A 19273-nucleotide genomic window follows, 5' to 3' on the forward strand; every position below is an offset into this window, starting at 1 on the left:
ATAATAGCTGCCACTTATTGAGCAGGTATTCGGCGACATTCCAGTGCTCAGCATACATTATCATTATCGAATTTAATCTCAGTGACATTCACAACAACCCTGCAAGGGAGGCTTAATGAGCTGAACTAGGAACTGAAGGCCCTGAGACTCTGGGCTGCTCAGCCAAATTCACACATGGAGGAGAGGGCAGAACTAGATTGGGACCCTGAGACCCTGGTGGGTGAGACTAAAGTAAGGACTTGGATTGGGGGTGTGGCTCAGTGGCAGGTAACACGGATAAAACCCTGATTTGATTCATCACTGGACGATGTGCACCAGTATACGGGGGTTGGGAGGGGGATACTTACATAAGTAAGTCGTGCTTTGTGTTGGACCCAGATCAACATGGATTATGAGACTGATGTCCAGGTGCTGGAATTCTCATCGGGCTCACACGGGTTAGTAACTGAAGGGTTCAGCTTCCCTCCCAATCTTGCCCCTCACCTGAGGTCTAGTGCCTACACATTAAAAAAGGATGTTTCTAGGCTCAAAAACTGGGAACACAGAGGATAGAACTATCCTTCCTTGAAGATAAACTTCCCAGACAAACTGCTGGCCACAACAGAATGTAATCCCTAATCAGGCCTCAGGTTCTGGTTACCCAGGCCTCTCACAGATAATCTCTCATCAAGAGGCTCCGCCATCTCTCTGTAGGTGCTGGGATGGCAAATGAGGTCTACTGCATCTGGTTTTTAACGTGGGTCCTGGGGAGCTGGACTCAGGTTGTCAGATTTGCATGGCAAAGGCTTTTGTGCACTGAGGCAGGATGGCAGCCCAGGAACAGGCGTGGAGAAAACACCCACACTTAATCCCAGCATAGAGGGATTGAAGCAAAAAATACTGCAATAAGAAAAAAGAAAACAAGAGGAAAAGGCTTTCATATGCTAAAGAGGCTGGTGATGTCTAAGACAGCTCAGGAATGGGCCTGGTCAACAGAAAGACCGAGCTTGCTTAGAGGGTCAGGACTATATCCCCACCCTTTAACCCCAGAGAGGAGAATCAGGTGTCATGGGCAACAATGTAACCAGTCCTGTCAGCATCCATTAAAAGGAGGAGAATGGGTTCCAGGACAGTGAAACATAAGGAAGTCCCTACAAAGAGGCTTTCCACCTTCCCCACACGCCATCCCACACATCTATTCATCTGACTGTCCTTCCTAACAAACCAGAAGGGCATCTCCCTGAACGCCGTGAGCCACCCCAGCAAGCCAGTCTAACACAAGAGAGCAATGTGGCTGGTGGCCTGGCACTGCACAGGTGACCAGCATCTGAAGTGAGCTTTGTGGAACTGATCCCTTACCTGCGGCACCTGACCAGAGATCTCCCAACCATAGAATCTGCTACTCAGCTGATCTCTGAACATTTAGGGATCACTCTTGCTTGTTTCTCTTCGTATTTAGGGCCTGATCCCCAGAACGGAGACACCCAAGCTTGCTTTTGGAAGGTTCATGGTCTTTGTGTGAGGGTAGGTCAGAAGCCTCTGCTAACTCTGGACATTCACCCAGAATTTGGATAACTATCACCTGAGCTTAGGGACAATGACAATGAGGCTCTGGATTAAACAAAAGAAATAGGGGTTGGGGATTTGGCTCAGTGGTAGAGTGCTTGCCTAGCAAGCGCAAGTCCCTGGGTTCAGTCCCCAGCTCCAAAACAAAAAAACAAAAAACAAAAACAAAAGAAACACAGTAAAGTCCACAGGCTGCTGGGGAAAGAGACAGTAGACTTCTGGACATGTAGCAAAAGGGGTGGGGGGAAGGAGAGAGGCTCCCCCTGTTTGGTCCAGCTTTCTCTCTCCAGCCTTGTCTCTCTCTAAGATCAGCAAGCCTGTCACACCAGCCTCGTGTTTTACTGTCTACTCTCGTCTCTGTGGCGACTCTCCTGTCTCCAAGGTTTTTGTCCAGACTGAGCCTCATGTTTGCCTGGCAAACATCTTCACATCCTTAAAACACATCTGAAAGTCTCTTCCTCCCTGGCTCCTTCCTTGAGCTCCTCCAAGAGGCACTAATGTCTTCCCTGGTCCCCTTTCAGGTGTGAGGCCATCCCCAGAGCAGTGCTGACCACGTCACACTGGATAGTCTCCTCCTTGACCAGCTCCCTCAGACACTATGGCTCTGGTGAATACCAGGGAGTCAAACCCAAGGCTTTGCACATGCCAGGCAAGCGCTCTTTCCTGAACCATGCTCCAGACTCACATTGTTCATAGTTGGTTCCCAGTGTTCAGCGGGAGCCTGGGTTGCCTGGCATGGGAGGGGAGGTTAAGGGCTAAACACAATGAACTTCCCTCATGCCTGGAGCCTCTGGTCTATGGAACATTTAAGGAGGGGAGAGATGTAACTTCAGAGACTCACTCACTCTTACAGCTAATCTGGCCTCTGCGTTCTTAGAACTTCTTTTTCCAGAACATTCTCAGGGTATGTTGACGGTATAGTGGTGAATGTAGCTGTCTTCCAGAACATTTCCAGATACTCATAGAATTCCTGGATCTCCATGGCTTTAGAAGTTAGGAAGGTAAACAAAGCTTATTCAGAGAGTTGGCCAGCAGTTTTCGGGGAGGAAGAAGAGATAGGGTATGGACTTTGGTATTTCAGACTTCTAAAATCCCTCCGAAGGACTGTCCATCACAGCTACATCGGTAAGGTCTGGAAGGAAGGTCAGGGCAGCAGACACCAGGACAAGGGACGACACACAGACCGTATTACAGAAGCAACAGAACTCGGGTGTGGGGATGGGGGCCTTGGGCTCAGCATCCTTCCAATATTGGGGAGTATACAGTACTGTTGATTCAACATCCCCAGAACAGACTTGTGGGGAGGGGCCAGGCCTTGCCCTTATTTACAGAACCCACAAACGTTCATGTGAAGGGAAGCAAACAGAGCCAGCTAATGGCTGACCCTGGGGAGCACCCCAAGGCTCAGGACAGAGGTGGCCGTGAGGCTTGGTGGCAGGGCCTGGTGCAGGTAGAATGGGAGAAGGCACAGCTCAGCTGTGCTTCCAGAGGCTCACTGGGTACTCTTAGACAGCCAGTCAGGAAGCGGCCTTGAGTGGGGAGGTCTCAGACCCGAGGAAACAGTGATGTAATGGGTGAGATGGACAGGATGACAGGATGGACAACATACAAAGAGGAAGGACGACTATTGCTGCGCCCAGAGCATAAGTCAGGCAGCTCAAGGCTGCTGGACCTGGGAGGCTGGACCACAGGGAGCAAAGTGAGGAGTCGGGAGGCCTGATGTAGCTACGGGTCAAAATGACCAATCCACAGCACCCCCCGAAACACAGTCAACACAGATCCCTAGCCAAAGTCAGTAGGTTGCCCCCAGGCCCTAGTCCCCAGACCCCTATGCCCCAGCCCCCAGTCCCCAGCCCCTAGTCCCCAGCCCCCTATGCCCCAGCCCCCAGACCCTATTCCCCAGTCCCCTATTCCCCAGCCCCCCAGCCCCCCAGCCCCCAGCATGGGACCTGTACTTTGTCAGCTCTACCTCGTCCTAGAAGAACATCAAGGGCCCCTCTGGCCTCCAAGGATTACATTAGTCCCGTCCCCCTCTTTCCAGCTATGTAGACACAGCCAGTAGGTACCTTTGGGAACTGTTTTGTTTTCTTTGGAAAAAAAAATCCAGCAGACTAGACAAACATCCCAGAGCTTCTAACAGTCTTTGGGCAATGGTACTAATAGCTAATTAGGGACCCTGGTGACGGCAGGCCTGGAGTTTCATGGGAGACAATGACAAGACAGGGTTAGGCGGAGAAAGACCCGCGGGGCGGAGTTGGTGCCAATTACCCTAGGAAGTCAACTCGCTGCCTCCCCTGCCCCCACAGAAGGAAGCAGAGGCCCCGACACCACATGGAGGCACTTAGACTTTGTCCTGCAAACAGTGGGGAACCTTGGAAGGCTTTTGGGAGACTTGGAGTATGGTGTGAGCAGAGCAAAGTAGAAGAGGGCAGGAGCAGAGAGATGAGCCGGAATTAGAGCCAGTACTTGGAGACCGGCAAGGGACCCTACCACAGCAGCTCGGCAGCAGCTCAGTCCTTCCCTGAACCCAGGGGCTTGGGTCTCATACCTTATAAGACCCACTATACTCCTGACTGCATTCTGGTGGTGGTGGAGTCAGGATTTCTCTGCAGAGCCCTGGCTGTCCTAGTACTAGCTCTGTTCTTGGCCGGCCTTGAACTCACAGAGATCCACCTGCCTCTGCCCCTGAGTACCACCCAGCTCTTGTCTAATTTTGAATGTGGTTTCTAACAAGGGTCTCTGGAAGTCCAGCTCCTCCCTCCGCTTGCTCACGTTCTTTATCTGTCTGCATTCATGGGAAGAAATGTCCCGGGCTGGGGATTTAGCTCAGTGGTAGAGCGCTTACCTAGGAAGTGCAAGGCCCTGGGTTCGGTCCCCAGCTCCGGAAAAAAAAGAACCAAAAAAAAAAAAAAAAAAAAAAAAAAAAGAAATGTCCCTCTCCCTGGAGGTAGATAAAAGTGAGAAACAAATTCTGAAGGAAAGGGGCGAGAGGGTCTCCCTCCCTGCCAAAGCATCTGATAAAGCCACAATTCTTTGTTTTGGGGCAGGTGGTTAGGGATGGAGCATAGGGGCCTCATGTCTAACCAAGTAATCGACCATTGAGTTATTTCCCTAGCCCTTGGTCTTTTGAGACTGCAGTTTCCACCTATACCATTCTGAATGCACCTAATCTTGTTTGATTCTGAGGCTAGAGGTACAGGGAGCCTAGGGGAGGAGAACCAATTCTCCCCTCCCCCACCCTGCTCCCCTTCAACAGAGCTGTCCTGGCGCCCCGTTGCAGAGGGACAAGCCACACACACTGTGGGCTGTGGTCGGTGAGCATCTGACAGCCGTGGGGAGAAGTATCCAGCAATAAAGGTGTGAAAGCAAGAAGAATCGCAGGCCTGCCTTAGTGCGGCAGCTGGCAGGGCAGCCGGAGAGGTGCAGCACATGGCGCTGGGCCACGTCGCGGACTGGAAATGTCATTATCTGCTATTTACCACGGCAGAGGACAAGTGAGTGCACAGGATTACCTCTGCTAAGAGTGAGCCACTAAATAGATTGCCCAGAGGCACTTCCTGCCACAGGAGCCTTGCACAGCTCTACCCACCACACCAGGAGGAAGGAGCTGAGACTACAGCAGCCAGGGGCCTTAGGAGGAGGTGGGTGGTAGGCACACGTGGTCGAGGTGGAGAAGTGTGTCACTGTGACCTAGCCTGGGCAAGTCCTCAGAGCCCGGACTGGTTTCCTTCCCACCCTTGGGCTACAGAAGCTCTTATTCACTCAATTAGGTGATAAGCCTCAGGGAGACTCAAACCAGATCCCTACAAACTCCCTGTGTCTGTCCAGACATCTCCAGATCATGACAAACCAGGTCAGACTGCGTCAACCGCCACAGGAGCCAATGCTGGCAGCCGCTCCCTACTCTGTAATCTGCCATGGGCGTTGGAGTTGCTTCTGGCATTGGGGTACCCCACTTATAAGGTGGCACCTATGTCTCCTTCTTTTTGGGGGCGGTCTCCTGAATATTTTCAACTCTCTTCCCTTGTCACAAGTTATGGAGGTAACATCTGAACTAAGTGAGCTACCATGGGTGAGCTGTGTCTCCCAGCATCTATTTCTCCATTTGGAAAATGGGCTAAACACACTGCCTTTTGCCGCTCAGTTAACAGTGGTGGGCTGTGGGGACTCAGAACAGAGGGACTCTCAGAGCACACCAACCCATGTGGGCTTTCTCCTGACCCCACAGACATGAGTCCTGAGCTCAAGAGAGCTAGGAAGCAAACTAGAGCAGCTTCAAAGCCTCCCCCAAAAGAGCCAGGTGGTGGTGGCATATGCCTTTAATCCCAGCTCTCATGAGGCAGAGGCAGGCAGATGATCTCTGTGAGTTCAAGGCTAGCCTGGTATATAGATCGAGTTCCAGGACAGCTAGAGAAACCATGACTGGGAAAAACAAAAACAAAACCAACATCCACAAAAAGCCCCAGAAGCACCCTCAGACAGGTGGAGAGGTCACGGGGAGGGCAGTGCAGAGGTCACGGTGTGGGCGCTTCAGTTCCCTGCCCTAGCTGCCTCACACCAACTCCCAGTCTGTGAATGGTAACTGGGTGGGCCTGAGCGCCACAGGATGAAACTGCTCAGAAGAGCCTACAATACTGTCTACTACAACCCTTTCCTCTCACAGTAGGTCTTGAGGGGAGTGGAGGGAGAATGTGTGTGTGTGTGGGGGGGGAGGATGATGTTTTTCATTCAAGGTCACATCGGAGGGACAGGACCCTCCTTCCATATATGGCCTATAGTAGTGAGTGTAGGAGGGCAGATGCGGATGGCCTTAGATAACAGGATTCCCAGCCACCCCTCAGAAGGACCAAGGAGCCTTCAGGAGATAAACTTGAACTGCCCCACCTGGTTTTCAGACACGGGTGGGCATGATTGTGCTGGCAGTGTACAGGAGGCAAGATGCGGGGCCTGTGGGTCCCAGGAAGAGAGCAGACTAAGGAGCAGGACGGGAGATGTCTGCTGTCTAAGGGGCAGGCATCTACTCCCCTCAGTCCAGCCCTGGCCCCAGCAGGCTTCGAGTAACTGGGAAGGAGGGGCTGCAGAGCAGTGTGGGAAATTCCCTTATATTATTACATAGTTCCTAAAAACAGAATTGGATTGTTTTGCGTGTGTGTGGGTGTGGGGGTGTTGATTTCGATGTGATATGAGGTGAAAACATAAACAAAAGAAACTACAGAATAAGAAATATATTTAGTTTCATCAAGAAAATACACAGACATGGCCAGGCACTGGGGTAGAGGTAGGTGGAGGCCTGCGAGCCCATCTCTTGGTGGGGTGAGGGTGGGAAGACTAGAAATCAAGGCTATTCCCAGCTACACAGCAAGTTTCAGGCCAGCCTGGATTTCTTTGCAAGATCCTGTCTTGAGAACAACCTTTCCCCAACATACACCCTCACTCAGTATACAGATAACATATACATGTATAGATGGCATACACCCTCTGTGTATAAATAACAGATATAATAATATCTGTAGACACTTGGACATGAGAAGAGAGTCTAGAAGGAAAAACACCCAAACTCTTAGGGCTAGTACTGGGTAAATATTTCACCTACATTTGTATAAACTCTAACTCTCCAGCAGTCATTGCGCACAAGACACCATCTCTGAGAGCATATCATGGGCCTGGCTCATTTCTACCCTCACAACCACACTCCAAGGCAGGAACTTTGATTTCACCCAATTTCCAGGTGAGAAAAATCGAGGCAGGAGAACACAGGCAACTGAATCCAGTAGTCTAAACTGCTGGACTCTAGAATCTATTATCTTTTAAGAGTCCAGGAAGAGATGGCCAGGAATGTAGCTCAGTGACAGAGCCCTTGCCTTGAGGTCCTGGGCCCATATCCTGCATGATAAATAAATCCAGGGAAAGGTGAGTCTCAAGGTAAAAAGGGACAGCCTTGCTGGGTCTTTAAGACGCAGCCTGGACTACTCGCCCACTCCCAGCAATAGCATGACCAGGGGAGAACAAAGCTGCTTTCCTTTTCACATCTGCAGTACTGGGGTGAAGCCAGGGCCTCGTACTGAGCAAGCTCTCCCACTAAGCCACATCTCTAGACCCCTTCCTATCCTCTGGAGCCATCAGGTGCCCTGGGCTAAGAGAGGGAGGGCCAGAAAGCAAGCTGTGCCACTGTTCAGCACTGCCACTGTGATGCCAGGCAGGGAAGGACAATGCACAAACTGGACATGGCCGAGCTCTGGTAAACCATTGTGGATATTCCACTTGAAATTCCTACTATTTCACCCACCAGAACCTCCTCTTTGCATTTGTTTTCGATCCTTGTAAGATCCACTCTAGCCACCGGTTCTCCAAAGCGGGGGAGACCCCTGATCTAGGGCCTGGTGTAGGGAGGACCAGGTCGGCCAATGTGTTCACGCAAGACTCCAGAATAGCCAGGGAGGTGGCAGGCATCTCAGGGTTTGGAATTGGAGTTGAAGCTGGAGTATTTGTACTGTAGGGGAGTAGGATGCTGGCTGGGGCTTAGGCTGAAAGCTCATGCTGGGGTGAGATCCTGCCCTTAGGTCTTGGTGGCTGAGCCTGGGGTGGTCTGTGCCCTGCTGTTGAAGATGGCAGCACTCCTCCCGAGTGCTGAGGAGCTAGGCAGGGAAGAAGACTCAACTCATATTCTCTCTTCATGTTCCTTTTATCCCTCTGTTCCTTGTGTCCCACTGGACAGCTTTGTGGGCTCACAAGGTAGTCCCTCCTTAGTTTTGCCCCACCCTCGACCTGGATGACCTTGCCACACACAACAGATGTTCAGCAACTGGTCCTAGCTCACTTCCTGTATAGAGAAGCTGACACTGAACAGCAGGCTGCCGTGGGATGGTAGGCCACACACTGTCACCTGACAGGCCACACACCCTCACCTACTCCTTTTGCCCTGGGTTCTTTTCAAAGTAGGCTCATGAGCTGAGACAGCCTGCTGGGTAAGGCCATTAAGACCCCACCTGCGGAAGGACTTCATCCCTGATTAGTGTCCCGTTCCTCTCTTGAGAAGTGTACCGGGCTGGAGAGATGGCTCAGCGGTTAAGAACACTGATTGCTCTTCCAGAGGTCCTGAGTTCAAATCCCAGCAACCACATGGTGGCTCACAACCATCTGTAATGAGATCCAATGCCCTCTTCCAAGGTGTCTGAACAGTGTATTCATATACATGAAATAAATAAATCTTAAAGGGGTTGGGGATTTAGCTCAGTGGTAGAGCGCTTGCCTAGGAAGTGCAAGGCCCTGGGTTCGGTCCCCAGCTCCGGAAAAAAAAAAAAAAAAGAGAAGTGTACCTAGCCAGTTCCCATGGTGGTTTGGGGGATAAAGTGGGTGGGGGAGGGGAGAGCTGGCATGGAGGCAGCTGTCATTACTGGAAACCTTTCTTAAAGACAGGGTCTTCTATAGCCCAGACTGGCCTTGAACTTGCTGTAGAGTTGAATGAAGAGGATGACCTCGGTGTGTGCCAAGAGTCAGAGTCTATGTGGTGCTTTGATCAAACCCAGCGCTTCAGACTCAAGAACTCTGCCAACTGAGGCACGGTCCCTAGACCCCAGTGATTCGAACTTGTTTCATAAATTTCTCTTCCTTGTTTTGGAATATGCTGGTGCTCTCTACCCTAATCTAGGCCCTGGCTACTGTTTTCCCTTTTGAGACACAAGCTGGTTTTTGTAGCCGGGGCAAGTTTGGAACTCTGAGTCGTCATCTTTCAGCCTCCAAAGCGGTAGGATGGTAGGTATGTGCCACCACACCTGGTCCCTGGTCCCTGCTGCGTGGGAAGTTCAGTTGTCAGTGCATTCCCGTCAACCCACCACAATGGCCCCAGATCTCCTCGCGATATCTGTGTGGACGTTGCCTCTCTCACAGACCTCAGGGCTGCTCAGCTCTCTTGGGTGGCTCTAGTGATGCAGGAACAAACACAGCTGCTTCAGTCAGCCTGGGTTGAAGCTCCTTTTGTCTTCCTCTCCCCTTAGTCTGCCTTTCTCCCTCTGCTCCTCTTCTCAGTCTCCCAAATACCCAAACTGCCAAGTACCCAAGTACCTGCCAGCCCAGGGCCTCTCCAGAGCCATGTCTGCTCTAGCCATGCCCTGTTGGGCACATTTTCGTCACTCCCAACATTGCTCCCCTCGAACAGAGGCTGCTGAGCGTCTCCCCATCGTCTGTCCTGGGGCCTCTCTTTCAGCTCTCTCTCTCGGCGCCCTATCTCCCATCTGAGACCTGTGTACGTGTCAGGCTGGCATCCCTCTCTCTCCCTGGGGAGTCAGATGGGCACAATGTCCAGGGCTGCAGAACCGACAAGCAGGCCCGGGGTGGAAGTCAGTCCATTGAGTTAAGGGCATCGCTGGCCCAGTGGGCTATAGCCTGCCTTCTATCCAGATAACCCTAAGAAGGAGGTCAGGTCAGTGGTGAACAGGATGGACTCTCAACCGCGCCGAGTTCCTTTACTTGGGGAAGAAAGGCCGGCTGCAGGCACAAGGCAGCAGGGTACATGCGCCTTAATGGAGATGTTCTGCCTGCCAACCCCAGGCGAGGTGGATGTTCCAAGATGCAGCTTGGTGTCTGGTCCAATCCTCTGATCCTGACGACAGGAGCCAAGTCAATTCCTGCCAAACAGCCTTGGCGACAGGCGAGCAGCCGGAGCGGGCCCCTCAGGGCAGAGGAATTAAGTGACTCTTTCCGGGAATTTAGGAAACATCAGTAGCCGAACGAAAAAAATCCATCTTTGTAATAAGGCGCAAACACGCATCGCCTTCCACATCAAATTAGGCCGAGGAGGAGAAAGGATGCAGCGAGGCCATTCGGAGGCAGCTAGGATAAATATGCTATCACTCAAGGTGGCTGGCTGCCGTTTCCATGTTTTCTCTCCCCTCTCCACCAGGAGCAGAGGAGCTTAAGATCAGGCTTGGAAAGGGAGGTCAGGGTGGGAGCTCCTTAATGGACTTTCAGCAAATCCCAATTCCCAGCAAAAAAGAAAGAAAAAAAGAAAAGAAGAGAAGAGAAAGGAAAAGAAAATGGCTACCTCTTGACTCTTGCACATTGACTTGACGGCAGCAATGTAAAATCACTCAGCCCCTGTGCACACGGTATGGCGGCTCCCACAGTGGGATGCAGCTATGCCACTGCTCAGTATAATCTCCCTGGGAATTGGAAGCAGGACCTCAGAGAAAGAAGTCTGCACAACAGCACATAGAGTCAGTCACGTTGTTCACAGGAACTCAAATGTGGGAGCACTCAGGGTATCCATCATGGACGAGTGGATCAGCAGAAGTATGGTCATCTTGAAATGCTGGTCCCCTCATAAAGGAGAGGAAGTCAGACAGGCACGTGCTGTGGTGTGGATGACACCTGAGGACGCCAAGCTAATGAATCTGGTGAAATGCAGATTCTGGCTCAGGAGGTTCAAGAGGGCCTGAGAATTCTCACTTCCAGCCGGCATAGGGGGATGTCTGTGTCTCCGGTCCTCAGGCTGTACTCTGAGTAGCTGGCACTGGAATCCTTTGTCTCCTCTGGTGTCTCCACCTGCGGGAGGTGGTCTTTGAGGAATAGCTGGGGAGGACTCCCAAACCCCCACAGGAGCACTTGAGGTCTCTGCTCAGAATCAGCAGGCTTTCTAGGAAGTGCTCCCACCAGCAGATCAGAAGATAGTGATGGGGATGTGGGGACTCTGCTTCCTCAGATTGCCCAGGCAGGGCAGGCAGGGCAGGCAGGGCAGGCAGGAGGGTGACAAGTAGGTGCCATCTGCTCCTCCGTTACTCAGCAGCCACAAAACCTTCACCCTGACCAGAATGGAGTCTGCCCAGGGTTCCGGGGGAATTTGCGCAACCTCTTTATAGCCTGGAGTTACTGCCAGTCTCTACAGCGAGACGCTGATCCTTAGAGCAAAATGGTCTGGAGCCTGTGGCAGGAGGGATGAGGTGTGGACCACACTCTGCCCTGCAGTGTTCTCCCATGCTGGGCTGGGGCCATGATGCCCCTCAGAACTTTTGCTACGGGACTGGAGAAAACCGCGGGCTAACCTCAGGCCTCTGCTCCCAGGATTCAGCACACAGGATCTAGGTTATGTCAGGCTGGCTATCCTGGGCCTTTACTGTGAGATCCATTTGGCTGAGACCAGGAAAAGCTCCAACTGCTTCCTTAGGCTGGTGACCGTCCTGTCCTGGGGTTCAGATGGTCATCCCGTAGCCCGGCACAGCCTCACATGGCTGGGAAGCGGCTGTCTGACTCAGATCAGAGGCAATTAGGAGTACCAGGCCTCTTTAATTAGCCAGCCAGCCCCTCTCCCTTTTCACCACAGCCAGGGAAATGAGGCCAGGCAGCCGGTGTGTGAGTGTGTGTGAAGGCCCAATTACAGAGGGCCACAGCTCCAGGACTGCAGTGCCTTTCCCAGGCACATTCATTAGCTTGTGGCTGACAGACACTGTCAGGGATCTTGCTGGAGAGGCATCAATGTCCCCAGGAGCACCTGAGGATTTGTCCCCAGCCCCTTGGCAACAACTTCCAATGCCATGAATCTTCCCAGCATCCTTTCTCTTCAGCCTGCCCAAGCACACACACCTTCTTGTCTTAGAAGACTCACTCCTCCACACAGCTCTCCGGGTTAAGTTCTTGGAAGCTAGGTCCCTACAGCAGCGGGTGTTACTCTAAAAGATTTTGCTCATCCACCTTGACAGTCAGGACCTGAGGGAAGAATTCCCCCCCTTTTTAGATTCCCCTCACCCCTGAGAGAGAGACAGACTGTGCCTGGATGCTGGCACCTGCACACTCACGGGGTCCCTGCTAGCTTGACACCAATGTTGAGAACTGCAAAGGCATTCAGGTCCTTAATATAATTACATAAATCTTGGAAAACAAAAGACCAACAAAGCAGCAGCTTCAATATGAAGCCCAAGAAGGCACCGATGCTTCTAGACATGGTGGTAACCAGCTGGGATCCCAGCACTCCAAAGGCAGAGGCAGAAGGGCTGAATCGGAGACCACGATGGGCTTGATAATGAGACTCCATCTGAGAGAGAGAGAGAGAGAGAGAGAGAGAGAGAGAGAGAGAGAGAGAAATGGGATCCTGTGTGAGGCCATATCTGATAGGATCTGTCTGTAGAGGAAGACACTGGGGCTCCTGCCCGGTGCCATATGAGGAGGAACGCACCCATCTGGCAGGCCAGGAAGACGCTGAATTGCCTTGGACTTTCCAGCCACCCAAACCACAGGGAAAGCAAGGTCTGTGGTTAAGGCCCCGACTGGCTGATCTGAGCATCACTGTGTCTCCTGTGATTGTCCATGCTCTGTGGCAAACCTCTGAACAGGGAGCCCCCGGGGCAGCCCAGTCACAATGACAGTGACAGCCCCCCCCACCTTTGCTAGGGATGGACCAGGCTATGAAGGGCTTCTCTGTACCAGCTAACCCATCCCTCACATCCATCTGGTGCTGATGGCTACTTTTTGACCCTGTCTTACAGATAAAGAAATGAAGACTGGAAGAGGTGAGGTGAGTTTTACTAGAACACTCCATAGAAGCAAGCTGGGAATGCAACCCAAGCTGGTCCTACAGCTCTAAGTTTCTCTGTTCCTGCTTTGAGGAAGAGAGAAGCACCCCACCCCCAAGCCCCCAATTTGTGGTCACAGTCAGTCATTCAGGAGTTCCAGGAACTTCCCAGGGCCGGTGTGGGAACAGCATGGGGGCCATTCTGAGACATGGGGGAGAGGGGAGTCAAGTGGCCTCTCACTTTGGCCTCCTACAGGCCAGGGCTCTTTATCAGGGACCCCCACTCACAACCTCTAATTCCTTCCCATCTGTTTAGAATACACAGAAGACACTGATGCTCTATTAGCATAGGACCTCCATCCCCATGCTGCCTTGTCCCCAAGCCCTTCACTCTTCCAATGGCCATCACCGCAAGGCTTGCCTCCCGCTTGCACAGGAGAAAGACCTCCCAACAATCTATTTGGCCTACAACTGCTAGAGCTATCCCTTGAAAACACACAGCAGGGGTTGGAGAGGTAGTTCAGTGGGTAAGGCCACTGGCTGCTTCCACAGGGCCAGGGTTCAAGTCCCAGCAACTACATGGTGGTTCGCAACTGCAACTCCAGCTCCAGGGGATCTACTGCCCTCTTCTGGCCTATCCAGGCACTGCACCCACAGAGTGCACAGACATACACAGAAAAGGCAAAACACCCAAACAGCACACAACCACAAAACAGACTTCTTCTCAGTACTCCTCGCCATGCTCAGTCTCCATGGCATCCTCCTAAAGACACGTTGGAATTCCAGTTCCTGACCTGGAGTTAGTGGCTCTATGAATCTGCCCAAGCTCATCCCTCGTTCCCTCTGTTCCAGATACTTTCATTAGCTCTTAGAGCCAGCTGGTTCTACCTCAAAGTCTTTGTGCCTGCAGGTCCCTCTGCCCAGAACACATTTCCACCTAGATCCTCCCCAGGACTGACTCTTGTATCTAAGATCAGTTCAGAGAGGTCTCTCTCCATAGACAAGGACGCATCACTGTTTCCACTCTGGACAAAGTGCTAACTCTTCCCAGCATTATTTTATGTTCATTTAAAAATTGTTGTCCAGTTTCTGCTCTCCCTGGAAAACAGCCTCAATGACAGCAAGGGTTTTTGTCTATCCCCCCCGGAACCAGCCTGCACACAGGGGACCCTCTACTCTTTAAAGGATGGCAAGTGGGGTGTGGTGGTGCACACCTTTAATCCCAGCACTCAGAAGGCAGGGGCGGCTGGATCTCTGTGTGCTGGAAGCCACCCTGGTCTATGGAGCGAGTTCCAGGACAGCCAAGCCTGTCTTGAAAAAGCAGGATACCCATGGCTGGGTAACAGTCTTCCTAAGGACACATGAAGACAACTCTCCCAACCTCCCAATGCCCTTATTTAAATAGTATTCCCTCCCCTCCCACCTTGGCCCTAACAAGTTTCTGCCAGGCCAGCACTCAGTCTCCTTCCCACTGGCCTAGAAAGAACACATCACAGAAATGTCCTCCAACCAGCCCAGCCCCAGGGCACTGGGCAGCGGTGGAGGCAGGTCTGAAAGAACGCCTCCCCTACAGCCCTTACCCAGCTGAGGCCCTCCCCTGGGCCAGTCCGTTGCCTAGGCAATGGCTCTCTGAGGAGCAGCTGGTATTAACTCTTTGATAACCAGGGTCATCAGCTCTCTCTGTGGCAGAGGGACGGTCCCGTGGGAGGAGTTATGGGCCAGCCTTTCATGGTCCCACAAACCTGAACTCTTTAGAGTAGCTGTAGGGGGAGGGACAGGAGAAGCAAACAGGCTGCTGGGGCCACAGGGGCAGAAAGTAGAAGTCACAAAACATGGCCACCTGCCCTGATCCTGGGAGCAAAGCACCCCCAGGTTCCTACACCCACCACCTAGGTAGGCTCTAGTTCCGGGCTAAAAGGGGAACCAGCAGACCCACGGGGGCCACAGGGGCAGAAAGTAGAAGTCACAAAACATGGCCACCTGCCCTGATCCTGGGAGCAAAGCACCCCCAGGTTCCTACACCCACCACCTAGGTAGGCTCTAGTTCCGGGCTAAAAGGGGAACCAGCAGACCCACGGGTCCCCGTCGTCCTCTGCTGTGCTCTGATGATCAATTCACCCCATGTGATAGCAAGGAGAAAGGACTCCGCCTCAGATCCTGGCTTCCTGCTTACCCACCTCGGTTAATGTTTAGCTTTGGAATGCCTCAGACGGTGCCATTGCAAAAGCCTAATGTTTCAAGGCCAACTTTACTGCTTCCAGCACGTCCACCTCTACAGTCCTCTCAGTGCGGGTCACCCACCCCTCTACAGTCCTCTCTGTGCGGGTCACCCACCCCAGCTGAGGCTTATAGCCTCTGATTTCTTCCCAGAATTGGTAAATCTCTGAAACCATCTTAGGTGATCATGACTTGTCATTTCTTGTTATCTTAAGAGAGAAGATTCCTTTCTTTCTGTCTTGTTCACTTTAAGAACTCCACTCTTGGGGCTGGAGAGATAGCTCAGCAGTTAAGAGCCTGTGCTTCCAGAGGACCCAGGGTCAAGTCCCAGCACCCTCATGGCAGTTCACAACTATCTGTAAGTTCCAGGGGGATCCAACACCCTCACACAAACATATATGCAGGGAAAACATCTATGCACATAAAATTAAATAAAAGTTAAAAAATAAAAAGGGATTCCAAGCTTAAAAAGGACAGCCGTGGAAACTGCTTAAGGATAGGGTCTGGCAAACTAGGATGAGACCCAAAGGGATGTTGGGGTAACTAGGGTGAAAGTGAAACCCAAAGGGATTGGGGTAATGATGTGTCTGACCACGGGAGGCAGCAAGGGGGAGTTGCATGCTGATAACTGCACAGGCATGGCTGGAAGTGGAATAATCTAGAAGAGTTCCTACTAGGAAGATAAATAATCCCACAGGCTCTACATGAGTGAAACTGAGATCCTAAATAAATGCAAACCATGCAAGGTACGTTATTCCCTGGGAAATGGTAAACTAAAGTCAATTATTCAAGTCTTGGGCTCGTTATGAAACGCTGTAACACACAGCACAGTTTAGTATAAGAGAAGACGAAAATCCATTTGATCGTGTGAAGGCCACTCTCCCTAACATCAGGAGAGCAGACAGCCGGAACAGAGCACACGGCACCTAGCAAATTCCTGGACCTCAGGCAACAGGGCCTGCCTAACATTTACCGAGCGCCTATGTGCTGGATAAGGCTTTAGGAGGTTTGCACTGAACGCATCTGAGCACATGTGACAGTTGCTCCTGTTTTCCAGATGGAGAAAACGAGGCTTACAATCCTAGCCCAGTTTTCTGAGGTCATATGGTTGGCATAAGAGCTGGACTCACACCCAGGCTCTCAGTCATCTTGCCAGGGCTAGCCCTAGAAGCCATGCCATCCAATCTTCAGGGCCTTCTTGCCAAAGAGCAGATGATATCACTGCATACATAAATGTACACGCGCACACACATGTGCACACACTGTCCTTGGAAACTGGGGTGCAAAGCCACAGGATGGCAAAGCTGACCCGTTGTGGGGCGGGGGGCTGAATGGCAAGGCCAGAGCAGGGCTTACCTTCCGGCAGTCTTTGCAGAATACAGAGGAGCTGCCCAGGAATCCCAACATCTCCCCGCAGAGCAGACACTGGGAGACACCATTGCCCATCACGTTCTTCTGCATCGTCTCCAGCCGCTCCACCAGCCGCCTGCAGCACAGGACACGGTGTCAGAGGGAAGGTGCTTCAGGTCCTTGCCATGAGGACTGCTAGGCCACAGTTACTCTGAGAGTCTAAGCATACACGCTCAGGGCCTGTTGGTCACTGGGAATATTGCAACAACCAGGCCAGACACACACTTGGTCCCCGCTCTCTCGGAATTTAAGTTCAACCTTCGTTGAAATTCATGAACAAGAAAACGAGCCAAGAGTGAGGGGGACAAGAAGAGCCAGATAAAGTGAGGTAGGTGGAGGCCTGGGAAGACATTTTGAAGACATGCAACAGGGTGCTGAGAAATAAGCCATAAGCCAGAGAAGGGCAGTGGCTAAGGCAGATCCCAGGGATTTGTAGGTCACAGGCTGGCTCAGTTCAATCTGAAGCCACTAACGAGTTTGAAGGTGATCTGATCAAAGGGACATTTTCTAAACTCCTGTGGAAATCTGGAATAATGAAGAGAGGGGGGGGAAAGAAGCCAGGAGGAGGTAGGACCCTCTCTCCAAAGAAGGCTAGAGGCCTCGAGCTGCATCCGAAGGACAGTGTTAAGATCCTGGTAGGTAGACTTTGAGTCAGAGCATCTGGGCAGGTGAGAAGCTGGTGGCAGGAGAGAAAAATCAACTCTTCTTTGAAACTGCCGGATGCTGAGCACCGAGGAGCCCAGCTGAGCCTGCACAGGTGCCCGTCCTGGGATCGATGACCCTTTCCACTATAGACACCCTCTTCATCCCCCACCTCCCGCTCCGTAACAAACTGTTTGGTTTGTCAGCCACTCTACTTCTGGTACCCAGTGGATGTTCAGTAAGAACTCTTGAATGGATGAGGAGTACCATGTGGTCCATCCACTCCTCCCATGGTCATCCCTGCCCCTAGGAGAAGGAAGCCATGCTTCCTGTTTCAGACAGGACTGGGGCCAGGAAAACCAGAAGTGGCTTGCTGAGGGATGATGCTCCCAAGAAGTGGAGCTAGGGTCCCCACTTCTAAACTTGCCTGGTATAGGGTCCCCCAAGGCCCACACTTTCCTGAGGGGACCAGGGATAGTTAGCTCATCAGTGAGGCTGCTTCCTCCCCTATGCTCTACACTGAGCACTTCCGTTTTCCACAGAACTGACACTGTTGTCCATCTGTAAGGCTTGGGAGCAAACCCAGTTCTAGCCTGGCGTGACTCAGTTGCTCTCGGGAACAATCTGTCAATCCATGTCATGTTTCCATGCATCATGCAGAGGACACGCTTCCACCATGCAAATAATTCATCTGCAGTACTGCTTCTGGGTCCTTCCTCACCCTGCCGCTCAGGGTCAGGTGTCCTCGGATCACAGAAGGGACTTCCTGAGGCAGCACTGTGACATCAGCCTGCTGACAGAGTGTCCAAAAGCACTTCCACAGCACAGAGGACCCACTCCCTGCCCACCATCCTGGGGGCGAGCATGGGGCTCTGGAAGTGGCAGGGGTGTGTGTTGGGGGGATGTCAATCACCAGCATACAAGGTTAGCCTGGAACCTGGCTGGGCCCTTTGGGAGGAGATCTGTAAGAAGCCAGGCTAGATGGAAAGAGAGAGAGAGAGAGAGAGAGAGAGAGAGAGAGAGAGAGAGAGAGAGAGAGAGAGAACCCCAGCCATTCTGCCATGAGCCCTGTTTGTACTGACACGATAATGACCTGTCTGTATGATTGAGGCTCATACAAGAGGCCGTCAGCACGGCAGTCATCTTTCTAGTGGGGCCATCGCCTACTAAAGCTGCCTTTCTACTGTGTCTGACTTTTAAAAATGATCATGGAACTAATGGAAAAAGATGAGCAGAAAAATAACGAGATCAGAACGAGCGGGGCTCCTGCCCAAAGCAGCCAAGCTCTGCGCAATCGCGCTCCCCTATCTGAGCTCTTCCAAATCAAACGACAACAATAAAAAGGCACACTGACATGTTGGATGGCTGAGCCCTAGATGGGAGAGGCCAGGAGAGAAGCTGGAAACACACCAGAGGGCACCTCCTGCTGGGGCCTCGGGTGGGGCGATTCAGTGACCTCCACATGAGTTCAGTCCTCGCCTGAGCTGCAGGAGGGAACTCAGAGCCCAAATCCAAGAAGCTCCTGGGCTCACCCCACCCTCCTGTCTGGGGTCTTGAATCCATGCAATCCCAGCTCACAGCTGCCTGCATCCCAGCCTCCCCCATGAGAAGCTGGGGCCTCCTGACTCTTGTAGACTGGTCTCTGCAGACCCCTTACAGCCTCCCTGCTCAGTGCCTGGTCTCTGCTGACTCTGCTCACCCAATCCTCTGCTGCTCCAGGATGTCCAGCCGCTCTGCTCTCTGGATGACCTGAAGGATGACCTCCACCTCTCCAGGGCTCAGGCATTGAGTCCTCCTCTGCTTCTCCGTCTGGTATGTGTGCACAGACCAGCCTGTCTGCAGCCTTGGGAGAGAACAGTGTGGCTAGAGGTGAGACAGCAGTAACCCAGTGTACCCACCAAGCCCTTATGGGAGTTGGATAAGCACAGCCTGGACACTGTGGTTCAGAGTCCATAATGA

General features: G+C 52.2%; 1 protein-coding gene and 1 long non-coding RNA gene across 15 annotated transcripts in view; one reads left to right on the top strand and one right to left on the bottom strand.

The window, feature by feature from the left end:
* Nucleotides 1-19273, bottom strand: part of Rph3al (rabphilin 3A-like (without C2 domains)) — a 143304-nt gene that overhangs the window by 63774 nt on the left and 60257 nt on the right. For 9 of the 12 annotated variants that reach the window (XR_010055126.1, XM_039085148.2, XM_008767942.4 and 6 more), the window contains exons 3-4: nucleotides 19014-19157; nucleotides 16619-16748 (exon numbers count right to left, since the gene is read on the bottom strand). Coding sequence is in view for 11 of the 12 variants with exons in the window: in XM_039085148.2 (XP_038941076.1) it covers nucleotides 16619-16748; nucleotides 19014-19157 (274 nt within the window). In the remaining variant the exon portion in view is untranslated. Of the gene's footprint in view, nucleotides 1-347; nucleotides 735-2230; nucleotides 2410-16618; nucleotides 16749-19013; nucleotides 19158-19273 lie in introns of those variants that run through there. The other 3 variants (XM_039085152.2, XM_063268374.1, XM_063268373.1) reach the window with 3 other exon arrangements.
* Nucleotides 2528-15438, top strand: LOC102549419 (uncharacterized). Of its 3 annotated transcripts, none has more exons than XR_594814.4 (4): nucleotides 2528-2670; nucleotides 4802-5039; nucleotides 13020-13048; nucleotides 15176-15438. It is a non-coding gene; the product is annotated as an uncharacterized LOC102549419 (long non-coding RNA). The 3 variants fall into 3 exon arrangements; XR_010055675.1 differs by having other exon boundaries at nucleotides 2542-2605; XR_005490360.2 differs by lacking the exon at nucleotides 15176-15438 and having other exon boundaries at nucleotides 8962-13044.

This window comes from Rattus norvegicus, chromosome 10 (genome assembly GCF_036323735.1).
Source record: "Rattus norvegicus strain BN/NHsdMcwi chromosome 10, GRCr8, whole genome shotgun sequence".
In the NCBI taxonomy this organism is placed as follows: domain Eukaryota; kingdom Metazoa; phylum Chordata; class Mammalia; order Rodentia; family Muridae; genus Rattus; species Rattus norvegicus.